This window comes from Equus przewalskii, chromosome X (genome assembly GCF_037783145.1).
Source record: "Equus przewalskii isolate Varuska chromosome X, EquPr2, whole genome shotgun sequence".
Taxonomy (NCBI): domain Eukaryota; kingdom Metazoa; phylum Chordata; class Mammalia; order Perissodactyla; family Equidae; genus Equus; species Equus przewalskii.
In genome coordinates, this window is record NC_091863.1 from 26425697 (window position 1) to 26440692 (window position 14996).

At 35.3% G+C, this 14996-nt stretch overlaps 1 protein-coding gene across 8 annotated transcripts in view; it reads right to left on the bottom strand.

The window, feature by feature from the left end:
• Nucleotides 1–14996, bottom strand: part of DMD (dystrophin) — a 2264041-nt gene that overhangs the window by 1395781 nt on the left and 853264 nt on the right. For all 8 annotated transcript variants that reach the window (XM_070604303.1, XM_070604310.1, XM_070604305.1 and 5 more), the window contains 2 exons: nt 6194–6382; nt 5460–5641 (listed from right to left, as the gene is read on the bottom strand). In XM_070604303.1, the coding sequence (XP_070460404.1) occupies nt 5460–5641; nt 6194–6382 (371 nt within the window). The remainder of the gene's footprint in view (nt 1–5459; nt 5642–6193; nt 6383–14996) is intronic.

Genomic DNA, 14996 nt, shown 5'->3' on the forward strand with positions numbered 1-14996 from the left:
TTTAACAAGTTCTCAGGTCACATTGTTGCTGCTGGTCCTTCAACCACCTTGATCTACAGGGAATTCTTATTTTAACATTATGGGAAGAATGAAAAAATGAATTAATGAAACTGTGATATAAAATCACAAGTAAAAGTTTGAGATTACACATTGTTAAAATCTCTATTGCAACAAATTCATTTGACAGATTGGAACTACCTAAAGTAATTAATTCATTTGGTCATCCATTCATTCACATATTCATATACACACTATGCTAGTCACTTCACTTGGAGAAAACAAGCTACCCATTTGTTCAGCACCTGCTTTGCTCTATTCACTCACACATATGTTATCTCATTTCAAGACTGGAACAGACATTTAAAAAACAAAGATGAGCCAGATTTTCTAGACATGTTTTTCTCTCCAGTCAAAAGTGTTGATGGTGATTCACAATTATTTCCCATGTTATGGCTTGTATTTTCACCCAGATACTATTCATATCTCTCCTCCTGCTGATGTAAACCAGAACATAACTTCACTTGGCCTCCTTACTGACTTGCTTTCATTTTTTTCCCTTACCATCACAAAGGTTTTCGTTTCCCCCTGCTTGTCCTAACCACAATTATCAGAGAAGTTGATGGAACTTGCTGTGCTTATCTTTATGAGTCCTTGTAGAAATGTCAGTAAATCTCTTTTGCTCTCTGCAGGTTGCATTTTTCAATCAAATTAATTAGTTTATTCTTAGAGAAGAAAATCTTCTGTTGTCCCTATGCCAATTGTCTTCTTGTACTTCCACAGTTGGAAATTTTGTCTTTTTCTTCACTCTCCCTTACCTCCCACCACCCAAAGGCTATTCTGCGGCATAAACCGAAATAAAACAAAAATCATTTCGCCTACTCTTCTTAAGGTTTCCAAGTTGAGCATGTCAATAGACATTGTTTTATTTTATTTTAATTATGCAATCAGTGGCACTTATTTCTCTCATTTCAATCTCATAAACATTGTTAAAGATTTATAATTGACCAATAGCAGGATGTTTGTGTCAAAGTCATTTGTGGCTAAAGATATCTTAAACGTTTTTATTGTATTAGCTTTCATTTCAACATCAGTTCACATCTCTGAAGGTATCAGAATTGGAGAGGAAATAAATTAATAAGGAAAGAATCATGTGAGAATGGAGCAAAAAGAGGAAGAGGGGAAGGAGAAGCAGCCACATGGCTTTGTTTTTACTGACAACCCTTTGCAAGCATTATTTTCAAATATTTCAGTTGTAAAATTATAACTTCAAATGTAATTTTAATCATCTTGCTCATGTTCCCTTACCCCCCCCCCCATAGAAAACACCCAGAAACATATCCTTTGGAGAAAAAAAAATGAATGAGGCAATTAGAACTAGCTGGAGGAAGTAGGAGTGAAAATGTATATGAGGCAAAGTTATACAGTATGGTTAAAATAATTAATCCACGGCTAGCCACTTTATTTATAATGATGATCATTCTTTACATTTTGTAATAATTTTGCATTCACAAACTACTTTTTCATACCCTATCTCAGACAATATCTTTTAGAGGCATGCCAGACACAGGGAACTGCTGCTGTTTCATAAATCAGTAACTGAGGATCATAGAGGGGAAGTATGTTACCCCAGTTCACATAAATAGGTGTTTGAGAAAGTGAGACCTTATCCCTTAGGCAAATTAGAGTAGATTTAGGGTAAGGAGGAAATAAGAGAATTTTCTTACCTCTATATTTTTTAATTTTTTTGTTTTGTTTGATAATTGTTAATGGTTTATGGGATAAATAGTATTTCCTAGATGCAACTTGAATAAAGGTAGCATCTGTATGTATAAGGCAAGAATGTCTATTTCTAAAGCAAAAAGCATCTTAACTGTTAAAAAAGCAAAAAAGGAACTAAAATAAATACAGCAGGAATGGTTTATAAATTAACTATTGGGCTAAGATAGTAGAATACATTCACATATTCTCACAACTACCACCTGGCATAAGACACAAGCATCTCTTACCTGGGCTATCACACTGACCTTATAAGTGTCCTCTCTTCTTCCAGTGGCATTACTGATATTTCCTTTACCTGTCTCTCCCCTACTTAAAACCTTGTCATGGCTTTTTCTTACACTTAACCTAGAACTCAAAGCCCTTATCTTTTACCCGGATTAACACTGCCATCCATCATGAGACCCCTACCTATATTTCAACCCCATCTCATACCTCAGTTATCTAACCTTCCCTCCTACAACTCTCCACTCACGCTGGTCATTTGTTCTCCTAACAAGCCAAACCATCCCTATTTTAAGGCCTTTGCCTTGGCTGTTCTCTCTGCCTGAAATGTTCTTCCTCCTGATCTACAAATAGTGGTTCCTTCTTATCATTCAAATTTCCACCTGAATGGTACCACCCCAGAAACATTTCTGGATCACGAAGGTTAAAGTAGACCCTCAAACAATTTTATCACATTACCTTTTAATCTCTTCAGAAAATTTATTCCTATCTGATATTTTCTTGTGTTCTTTTTATATTGGATGTCAGCCTCTCTAGAGTATAAGCCTCATGATATCTGAGACTTTCCCTCTTGTGATCGCTTCTGTGTCCCCAGCGCCTTGAAATGTGTCTATCTCAAGGCACTCCATTAATATTTGTTAATATGTGTGTGTATCTATATGTGTATGTGTATACATAGTGTTATATATATCACAATGAATATATATAAAATATAATTTGATTATTGCTAGTAGATAATACTTATAATTGTTAAGTATAAATACTCATAGATTTTAGCTATAAGCTTCTCTGTACTTCCAATCAATTTTTTAAAAAAATTTTGCTATAAGATTGAAACAAGAATTCTAGCAGTTATATCTCATATGCCTAGTCAAACCTTAATTATCATTCCTCTCAACACTAAATCTACGCTTAGGTAGGGATGATGGCTTCTGACTAGGTCTGTCCACACCCTCCCTTTGGGAGAGAAAGAGGAGAGGTGTGGATGAATCCATTTTTGCTTACTAGCGATTTACTATGACTTCCTTCTCCAAAGTAATCATATGTTTGGAAAGAAGAGACGATGTTCCAAATTGAAGCTAATCATCAACATGCCCATGATAATAGAAACTGAACAAATAGCAATTTACTAAAGCATTCAATAAAACCTAGAACTATTACTTTTTGAAATACTGACAACATCCTACTGTCATAATCAGCTTTTTGTTTCCTTCAAAAAATGTGGATCAAAAATCAGGTTCAGCATAGTTTGCATAATGGCTTATCTCATTTAGAATGTAATAGGTTTTATGCATGAACACACAAAAAGTTAGTGAAAGTGGTATGGAAGACTTACTGTTATTTATAAACTCAAAGGAGATTTCTGAATTTGCTTTCCTTAAATAATACTTATGTATTTCAACAAATTGTCCAGAAAAGACTGTGCTACAAGTGATTCCATATTAGTGTCTCATTTTTAAAACTCTACGTTTTAGCAAAAGCTATACCAGCTATGAGGCTGCCCTTGCCTTCTTGATAATCATTCTAAAAGCTTAAACACAAAACAAAATCCCCAAATCTTCTCTAAAGACAAACTATTTTTTGATGTCAATCTTAGCTAAGTAGTGATATTGCCATTTTAGTTTGCCCATCCTCCAGTGGGATGGGGGTGAGAAAATTACGTATACTCACACATGCACACGCACACAGACATACAGGTGTGTGTGCTTGTGTGTACACTGTTATCCACCATCTAATAGTAGATTTCCCTTTAACACGGGGATTTTTTTAATTAACCTTTTTAAAAATGTTATAATAAGAGATTAAAAACTTGGGATTTTAATTTTAGGTTGAATTCACCTTCTCTTAGAACTCAGTCTCAAGTTGCAATTAATTAATTGATTAGTACGAATAATTAATGCCATATTGTTAGTCCTATTGAAAAAAGGGAGTGAAGAACAATGGGGTATTTAGCCTCCAGAAGAAGATGGAAAGATAGAATGCACGAAGGAGAAGACAGTGGCGCCACTATGGGAAAGGTAGTAAAGGAGGAGGCTTCATTTTAAAGATGCAAATTTTGTCCAAGGTTGCTTTGTTTAAGTTGCACAGATCAGTGCAAAAAGAAGTTGTAACCTGGGGACCGGCCGGTGGGCTCAGCAGTTAAGTTCGCATGTTCCGCTTTGGTGGCCGGGGGTTCACCAGGCTGGACCCCGGGTGCAGACACACACATTGCCTGTCAAGCCGTGCTGTGGCAGGCGTCCCACATATAAAGTAGAGGAAGATGGGCACAGATGTTAGCTCAGGGCTAATCTTCCTCAAAAAAAAAAAAGAAGTTGGAACCCGAAGAATGTTGGCACATGATCACAAGTAGGAGGCTCTATATCTTATGATTTTTGATGATAAATGGGTGGAGTAAATTAGTTGATCCTTGGGCATGGAGAGGGGGCAGACTCAATAGTTATAATATGACTATCGTAACCCTCTCCTTTAGGCAGGGAATATGTCAATTTGCATAAACTAGTATCTCCTGGTTTGGAATGCCAATATTTGTGGAAATTCTATCTTATGTATGCCTTATTTATTCTTTCAAAAGACATGAGCTTAAAAATGTGTTTTCCCCCTCTCTATTGTCACACAATAATTTAGTACTGGAATGGCAATCCTCCCAGCATATCTAATGAGTTTCTTTGGTTCTATTTTAAAGCTTTTAATCTTCATAAATAATAGCTAAGTAAACTTAAGGCACTTGGACAATTTCTCTAGCTTAATGTATTCAAATCCACAGTTGGCACTTCATTTCTTTTCATTTAAAAATAAATCTATCTTGTCTCGATAGGCTCTACATGAATACACACACCTAACAATATAAATCAAAGCAACACATCCAAAATGATGAGATCTACTTGTTACCTCTACAAGAAATATGCCATTTTCAGAAATGTCTCAAAAATTCTTTTTTGATTAAGTCAATATATTCTTAAAATAATTCACAACCATACCCGATGTGAATAAGGATTTCCAAACACAGATGAGAAACTTTTTTCCAAGAGGATTTCCATAAACATATGAGAAACTATTTAACATTTCGAGAGCTTTTCCTTCGGAAGAGAAGTTGCCTGTCAACTGCAGCTAATAGGTGATTTTATGTGCAGAGTTTCCTGTGTATACTTCCGCGCCTTCTATATTCACATTTTAATTTTTGGAGAAAACTTGGAAAACATTAACTATGGCAAGAATTTTGGCAACTTTTCAGGGATAGTTCTGTAAATAATGGTCCTTCTATCCAACATCTCCACTTCAATTACAAAAGTGAAAACCAAAAGGTAACAGACATGAAAATCCAACCAAAATGACCCCTGAAGAAGAGCTGCATGCTTTAGGAACAAACTGAGACTCCTAACTCAAACAAGAAACTGCATCAAAATAATAGTAAGATTCCAAAACTTGCTATTTTTAGGAATTATAAAACAAAGACTCACTTGCTTTGTTTTTCCATGCTAGCCACCCTGAGGCATTCCCATCTTGAATTTAGGAGATTCATTTGTTCTTGTACTTCAGTTTCTTCATCTTCTGATAATTTCCCTGTTCCAACCAGTTGACTTCCCAATTGTAGAACATTACCAACCCGTCCCTGATGAGATGTCAGATCCATCATGTACCCCTGACAGGGAAAGGAGTTGACAAGAGTTGACAGTTTAGGTAAATCATTATGGTTTAGAATCTTATCTTTTTGCAATTTTAAGTTTTGTGGCCCATTTAAATTGTATTCCCAGTAAAAGTATTTTAATTTTTATTTAAGAAAACCCAATAGTGTTTTTAATATGAATTAAGGAAAATTACTAGCTTAGGTCACCTTCAGCAGAAGCAGACCCTGAGATAAGGATTTGTGAGCAAGTGATTCCACACAGGTACTGTGGTGTGTAAGTTACATCCCAGCATTGCCTTGAGCCAAGAGAAGGGAGCTGGGCTTTCATATCCTGTATGAGTCATTGGCAAAATCAAATCTCAGCACCTTCAAGTGTGGCTCTCCAAGGAGGAAATTTAAATGCTGGCTGTTAGAATCCCAAGCACATGAACATTTATTTGTTTCCATCTCAAAATAAAAACTAAATTTCCAAAATACAAGGACCTTACAGAGTAAGTGAGACAAAAAGAGAGACGTGCCATCATGACAAGTCATGTGTTTTGTTTCATAAATCGATGTTTTGTTTACCTCATGAGTATGAAATTGTTCTTTCACTTCTTCTACATCATTAGAAATCTCTCCTTGTGCTTGCAATGTGTCCTCAGCTGAAAGAAGCCATGAGAGTACTTCTTCTAAAGCTGTTTGGTAACTGTCCAGGCTTACTTCAGTCTCCATCAATGAACTGCCAAATGACTTGTCTTCAGGAGCTTCCAAATGCTGAACAATAAAATAAATTGGGTGTTATACAATTAGTATCTTTGCAGACTGTTCCAGTACATTAAATGATAAATCAAATGAAATATTTAAAATGCCGGAAATGTTCACTTACATTATCAGAGACATGAACAGCAGACACATAGGATAGTGAGACTACATTTTAACATCATCACAAATATACACACAAATTCTCAAATGGCAGTGGAAATCCACTTCAAATTAATATTTTATTAAAGCTTTTCTGGATTACTATAAAAAGTGAATTATTACATCATCTCTTCATGTTGTATTTTAAATACTATGAATTTTCATCCATAGGTAACTTTTTTCAGTTCATATTTTCAATCCTTTACATATACATTATTGGTATTATATTTATGTACTTTCGTAATGGCCTGAAAGGAAACATATCTTCCCAAGAGCCCCTAGGTAATGAAATATTTTGGAAATTTACAAACCAGAAAAGTTATCAGTATGAAAATAAGTGAGGGGAGGAAGGTAAAATTTTAAAAGGAACACTTCATTCACACATCTGAATTTCTAACAGTACAATGACTTCTATAAACTAAGCCTTTACTTCCAGAAGGCCATGGCTTAAATAGCAAGATATTATCTTAGGAGAAGTAAAATATGAAGTATTTGCTTCCGAATTTAATTAGCGGGATGTTAAGTGAGAATCTCAACAGCTGTCTTAGAACCCTAAATTTCTGCTGGGACCCTAAAACTCAGAATAATGGGTACATAGTGTCCATAATTCCAAAAAGAAGATCCAGGCCACCTAAGAAGGAATTGCTAAAACAGGAGCACCAAACTTCTCCCACCACCCTTAATCCACTACCTAGCTCAAAGATGTATAAGAGGAAGCAAGGATTGGAGAAATGTCATGAGAAAAGATTCCTCTGGAGTGGCTAGAGTGCTATGCACTCTCTCCACCTTCTCCTCACCTCAACCCAAGTAATGAAGACTTCAAGATAATCACCCGTTGAGGACAGGGTCGTTTCCAAGATGGTGTATTGCCCCCTAAACCTGGTTGTGTGTCTGCAGAGATTCAGAAGCTACGGGACTAGTACTATCAAGTGACAGGAGAGACCTTTTGGGATAACCTATGTGTCTGCTGCTTTAAACTTAGGGCAATTACCAACAGCAAAAACTGGGGCAAATGAGAAAATCTGCATGAATTTTTCTTTGGATCAAGTGCACTCATGATAGGTTGCTGGGCTTCAAAAATCCTGAGAAGGACTGCACTCAAGAGGGTCTCCTGCTGAGGTAAGGGACACAGGTAAATTATTGATGTAGTTAAGCAAGCAAAAATATTAGAACTATTTGGAGAGAAATCTGTGCACTCCAAAGATAGCAAGAAAGCACTGGGCCCTAACAAACAGGGTTTTGCAAAGGAAACAAAAGACAGTGTAGAACAACCAGAAGCTATTTGGGGTATTTCATGATCTTTCCTAAGCAAAATTCTTCCTTTTGATGGCTCTCCACTGGCATGTCTGCCTTGAATTTCTAGTCCACTTCAATGCTTGGCCTTATCCAACTGAGCTGCCAGCACCAACTTAATTGTGCTCTTCTGATAAATGCTCTAATTTTGAAACTTTAATATTACAAATTTCTTCAACTATTAAATCCTTTAAGATGACAAAGCATAGTGGCAGTCTTTGGTATGATATTTTCATCAAATGATGCACTCGTTATCTATTCCTAGAGAACTGGCAGAAATATATCATCCTGATAAGTTAAAATCAGCCAACTCTAGTACCTCACACAAAGCATAACTGTCCTGAGAGGGCTATTCACATGGGCCTTCCCAAGGCCAAGGCAATTTCTGAAGGTCTTAGGAGTTAGAACCAGTTCTATGGTGTAGCCCTTCTCTCCATCCATCCATTACTCCACAATAGTATTAATAAATACTATTAATAATAAATACTAAAGTCAGCATTAAGGGGAGAAAAGTCACAAAAGGGTAGGCTTGGAGATGTGTGTAGACAGGACCAGCTTCACAGTTGTGCAAACTGAGCAGTTGTACAATGCCCATGGATCAGAAGGACACATCCATGCTTGTTTAATCTGCTTCTTGACATTGCCATCTTAAAATTCTTAATAATTTTATCTTTGAACTTGGGTTTTGCAAATGAAGTCCAAAGGAGTGCAAAGTATGCACGTGAGCAGAGGAGATAAGTGCAATATGTGTGTCTTCCCCATTTGCATACAGTGTTTTTGATGCCCTATGAACACAGAACTCTGGTAGACCCACGATATGTGGGAGTTCAGCAAGACTGAAAGTGAGTGCAAGGTAACTATGTCCATGACTGAGTGAGTGAGGACACGAACAGCCCCATGCTTTCTGTTTGAACCAGAACTTGCTTCAAATATAGAAAGAAAGCAATTCTTAGAAACATGAACCACCACAGAACCCTATCATATTCTTCCTTACTGGTATCTCTTTCTTGTATTAGCCAAACATTTATGCTGAAATAGATTACACAGAAATAAAGAAAAAAGAGGGCAACCCATGGTTCCTTTTCTTTCCAGTCTTTCCTTACTCATCAGAAAGCTGAAGGTAGAGACTTGGTAGAATGTGCACCTATCAAGAAGTTAAATAAAAACAGGTGTGCTAGTTGTGTGTTTCCATGTTAAGAATGAAATATATATGCACATACAAGCTACAAAATACAAATTGTGTAATGCCAGTGATTCTGCATGAGTTAAACAGTCTTATATTTGCATTTATAACTGCAATTGCACAATATAACAAGGAGCAGTAAAACTCATGTTAATACTTTAAAATTTTAATTTTCTTTATTCAGTATGATGTTAAATAGCAAATAAAAAACACGATGGCAAGTTGAGAGAGAGAGATCACAGAATAAAGGAAACAGTTTTTTAGTTTAGTAATTTTAACAACACTTTCCTTCCTGCTTTTTGAACAAGGAGTTCTGCATTTCATTTTTCACTGGGCTGCACAAATTGTGTAGCCAGCTCTGGGTGTAGGTGAAAAAAAGTACAATCCAATCCTGGATATTTTGCCTTCTCTGGGTTACAGGTGAGAGGAGATGGCAATTTTATTATGTACAGTAGAACGTGGTTGTAAAACCCTGGGAAAGTTACTCAGCCCTATCATTAGCCTTAGTTTCCTCATATGTAAAGTAGGAACAATAATACTTTCCTAATAAGATTGTGGTAAGAATTAAGAGAGAGTATATAAAGTATTTGGCAGAATGCCTGACCTTGTGTAAGAAACCAATAAAGTATGTTATAGCTATAATCATTATTAAATTCTTATATACATAAGAACCATCTTTGAAACACAACCTTCCCCAAGGTTACCTTCTTAAGTCACTGTCCAGACTTCAAAAGCCAGACAATTATTGTAGAAAAAAATAACTCCAAAACTTCTAAGAGCAAACACCACTTAAATAAAACCATTCTGAAATTTGAACCTCAACCTAGATTCTATTTAAAAGTTCCAAAACTCATGAACAATCTTGAGTTCAAATAATCTCCAAATGATAAATTGTAAATAACACTATTACTCAAGTCATGCAACATCATATTTTACCATTGTACAATTTGGATTAAAAAAGTAAATACTTCATGATTTCCTGATAACTACAGAGGCTTGAATTTTTGGAGAAAATTTTAAAAGGCAAATATTTATACTCAAGAATATGATATCTAATACTCATAAATTCTGAATCTAAAAGTTTTGTCTGAGGATGTTCATAAAACAAAAACTTTGCAAAGATAGCCTTATTAAAGTTAATTTCAAACAGGTATAAGCTGCGTAAAATTACATAAATAACTCAATTAATCATTTTTTATGTCCATAAATTCAACTCTACCTATATATATGATTACGGCTGAAACTGTCAGCTAGGCTCAGTAATACTTTCTTTGTCCAGATCAATGTTTTTCAAATTTGTAAATCATGATTCATCAGTGATTCATAAAATCATTTTCGTGGGTCATGACCAGGAATATCTAGTGGGTCATGACCAGGAATATTCTACTTAAAATTAAATAGAATACAAAATATCAGTGTGTGTCATTTATATTAAGGATTAGTATTGTTTTGTGAATTTTCATTTCAGACAAGCATATTTATGTATGTCTATGTATGCATGTAGGCATATATTTTCTAAATCAAGATGAAAAGGTTTTTTTCCTATAGTTCATGAAACAAAAATTGGAAATGGTTCTAGAATTTCAGTACAAGTAAACCCATGAAAGAAGAAATTTGCTTGAATTCTGCATTTGTATATTTTCAATAGAACCCTTGAAACAAAACACATGCTTTATAAATCTGTCTTTAACAGAGAACTTGAAGACAAACAGTTACATAGAGAGAGGCTTATGCTTTTGGTTTTAGCTCCCCAAAATATGTATTTATTTTCATAGTATTTCATATTTCACATAAGCTTGATGCTAGTTCATACATATGATGGCATCAAAGCAAATGTTCTAGAAAACTTGATCTTTGCTCTTTTTATAGAAGATCTATGCATAAGAAAGAGACACCAATCATTTCATCAATGGAGATGCCAGTATCATCAAGTGCAACTAACTTTTCTCCCTATGCTTTGATCTTATTTTAATTTCTGTCTTTATCACAGTAGTGTACGTTTCTCTGCAGTATACTGGGCAAATAATGATTCAGATGAGAGGCATAACAACGAATGGATGAAACAATTTTGGTTGTTTTCAAAATTAAGAACACTAAAATTTATTGAACATTATCCACCTATTTCAAAGGCTTAGTTACTCCCTTTTTGCATGAAGAATTACTAGATATTGTTACCTATGTTCCTTGAAGATGTTGCTAACGCATAAATGTGGAAGAGCAGAGAGGGGAAAAATAAAGTAATGAGGGAAGACAAATGAGTATATGTGTTAGTTCTGCAATGTCCAGGACAAATATCTGGAAACACTTCTAGTGATAGAACTTGTCATAATAAAATACAGAGTGATAGCCTTGACACTACTCCATACACAAATATTTTTTAAAACACAGTTTACTATCTGTCTAATCTTGGGTAAGTTACTTAACTTCTCTGTGTCTCAGCTTCCTCATCTGCAAAACAACGGAAATAAAAATATGTCTCCATAGGATTGTTGAAAAGATTATATGAGAGGATGCATATAAAATGCTAAGCACATTCTAGTCTCCAAAAAATGCTCTGCACTGCTTGTATTTGGGGACCAATGTTCAATGAAATGGCAAATGATTTTTATGAGGAAACACAGTTGAGTGAGCTGTGTGTATTTTTAGAAGCATGATTTTGGCAATTCAAACTGAGATAAGTCATCAAATGGCTACATATAGGTAGTGAAACCAGCAATCCAGCAAACCACAAAGCTCTTAGAAAAATATTTGGGACATTTCCAGAGGCCACAATCTATCACTGAGTAGTTTTATATTTCTGTCGAAACTGATCTATTTTGGCAACTTCCCCAAATTCAACCTTAAAGTGTGATATGAGTTTTAACCTGGATAAAAACAGTTTTATTGTTCTTGAATGTATTAATGCTTCAAGAACATTTGAAAATTTTATCACTTAGTTCCTTTAAATGTATCATAGTTCTTTTTTATAGAGTCTAAGTAAATGCATGGATGGTGAATTTTCTGGTGTATTCTATAATCTTTTCATCCTTCAGTGAAAGATTATTTAAAAGCTAAAGGATTACAGAGGGATAACCAAGTGGTTCTTTTCCTAAATAATAGAAGAACAGTTACGAGGAACCAGGATTAGTATCTGTAAATATTCTTGCCACATTTCCACTGTGTTTCCTCAGAGATATAACATGTAAACCAGGGTATTATTCAAAGTATGAAAAATGATTACAGAAGTGATTTAGGAGAAATTAATCCATCATGCAACACTATACGTGACATTCAATCTAATGATACCATTAAATAGGTAATTTTTAATATTGCTTGTGCCTGAAAGTCAGTTCAAAGTTAGGCCCTAATGAGGATTTAGGAAAAATTATGGCCTGCTCTTATGGCGATTATTAAAACAACAATCACAACAACAACAACTACATCTATAATAGCAGTAACAAGAGCTGCCATTATTTATCGGGCACTTAGTGTCAGTCAATTTGCTAAGCACTTAACATGCATTATATCATTTTTCACCACAACATGTCAGGAGGACAGAATAGTAGGATGAGGAAATGGGAGGAGAAAAATTAAATAACATGCCAAAGGTCACAAAGGTAATTGGCTGTTCTGGGATTTAAAACCAGCTTGTTAGGATTCCAAAACACATGTCTTTCCCACAATTTGATAAATCTCTATTAATGAAGAAAATGGTTTCAGAATCTATGAAATAACACCTTCACAAAATATCCTAATATAACTTCTTAAAAATAAAATAAATATTTATATGTAATTTATTTGTAACTATGTGTGGTGATGGATGTTAACTAGACTTATTCTAGTAATAATTTCAGGATATATACACATAGTGAGTCATTATGTTTTACAGTTGAAACTAATATAATGTTATTTGTTAATTATATCACAATAAAAATAAATAAAATTATTAGAAGAAGTAATATCCCGGGCTCATAAAAAAAGTCATTAAACTAACATAATTCAAATCTCCTTAGTCACTTGGGAAGGATTTAATTTCAAATAACAATGTATTGCAAACTGTCCTTTGCCAAGTATATCAGATTGATCCATTTAAAGAAGGTTAAAATAAAGGTTGATAAGATGATCAAAGCCATTTTCATTCAGATCACAGTTCAGCTGATCAACTTTGCCTTTTAAAAAATTATATTTTTTCTTTTCTTCATTTTCACAAATTTACAGTCAATGGTTTTGAAACTACTAAGAAAATACCTGGACTTCATTATGTTGGTAAGTCAGAAATCAAACGTAAAGTTCAAATGATGGTTGCAAGTCAGAGACACCGATACCACACTGAAGAAGGGGACAATGGAAGGGCAGTCATGTGACATAGCCCAGGTGGTGGTACAAGCTAAAGAAGTAAGAAGTAACATCAACAAAGGGAAGTTTAGTTTTATTTAGATTCTAGGTTGTGAAAAAACATTCAATTAAATTAAGACACTTTCACCAAAGGGGTAATTTTTCCCCAGGCACAATGGTTATCTCCACCTCCTTCAGGTACACCAGGTACTTGGATTATCCCGTCACCGTTCACATCTATCACTAAATTCTTTAGGTTTTCTCTTTATTTATTTTACATATTTTTGTCTCCTGTCCTTGTTCCTAAAAGTGTGGTGTGGTATATTCTTCAGAAAAACCCTCACAGTGGACTAAATATAAGCTCCCTGAGTGTAAAGTTTTGTTCATTAGATTCACTATGTCTGACACACAGTAGAACATAATAAATATTTGTTGAATAATCAATCTCCTAGCATATGCCAGGTAAAAATTTCACATGTTACTTTACATAAATATTAGGACATATTTTCCTAAAGGAGTGAGATCAAAGTTCTTGCATCTTTCCATGTCACAGCAGACAGAAGAAACAGCATACCCCACTCTGTTTATAGGACCTGCTGCCTTACTCAGTGCACTGTTTGTCTCCCTATGCTCTTCAAGGGAAGATCCTTTGTTTAACGCCTTTAGAGCTTGACATTTGTAAGGAAAATGCCAGTGATATTAAGCCCTGGGAAGACTCTGGGTAGATTTCATTATCAGCTGCAAAGTCTGCCCTCTGCCTCAAGGCAAGTAATAACAGACCAGAGCAGTCCTCTGCCCTATTGGTGTAAGTAGACCAGAAGGTACATATAGAGAGATGAAAGCAATGGGCAGTTCCTCAATTTTATCACTGGCTCCTAACAGGAGTGATCATGCTTCAAGGTTTATATCTCAGGGTCCCATTGACCATAAAGCTTTTAATCTTAAGGTTCAGAGAACTGAGAAGAGTGCCTAAGGGCCCATTGCACTTGATAGAAACAAGAGGTGTGAAATCTTTTGACAAGTTTTTATCTTTTGTTGTACTAACATTTCTTCTTACATCTTGAAGAAAAAGACTCAAAAGTCACGGAGGGCTGGCTACAAGCTAGAAAGAATAACTCCTGATTTAGGGAAGATACTGAAAAAGGATTTAAGGGTATATATGTATATATACATATAAGGAGGCAATATTATGAAAGGAGGCCATGGAAAACATGAGCAGAAAAGCAATATAGAGCCCCAAGTGACACTGACATAGAATAGACATGTATACATGACACAGAATATTACATGTATGTAATAAAAGTTCTAAAAAACTTTTATTACTCAAATGACTTTTTTTCTTCAACAACCTGATTGAAAGCTTTCCAGCAGGCAACATCCTTCACAATTTATTTCACATTCACTTCTTCTTTTTTATTCCAGTGGCATCACCCTAGCCCACTGGTTCTCAATGAGGGGCTATTTTGCCCTCATGGGGACACTTGACAATATCTAGAGACGGTTTGGATTGTCACTGCTGGGGGTGGAGGGTGCTACTGACATCTAGCACTTCTAGCGAGTGGAGGTCAGGAATGCTGCTAAACATTCTCCAAAGCACACAGACCAGCAGCAGCGTAAGTGCCGTCACCACCCTCTCCCGCTCCACAGACAAAAGATGATCAGGCCCCAAATGTCAGT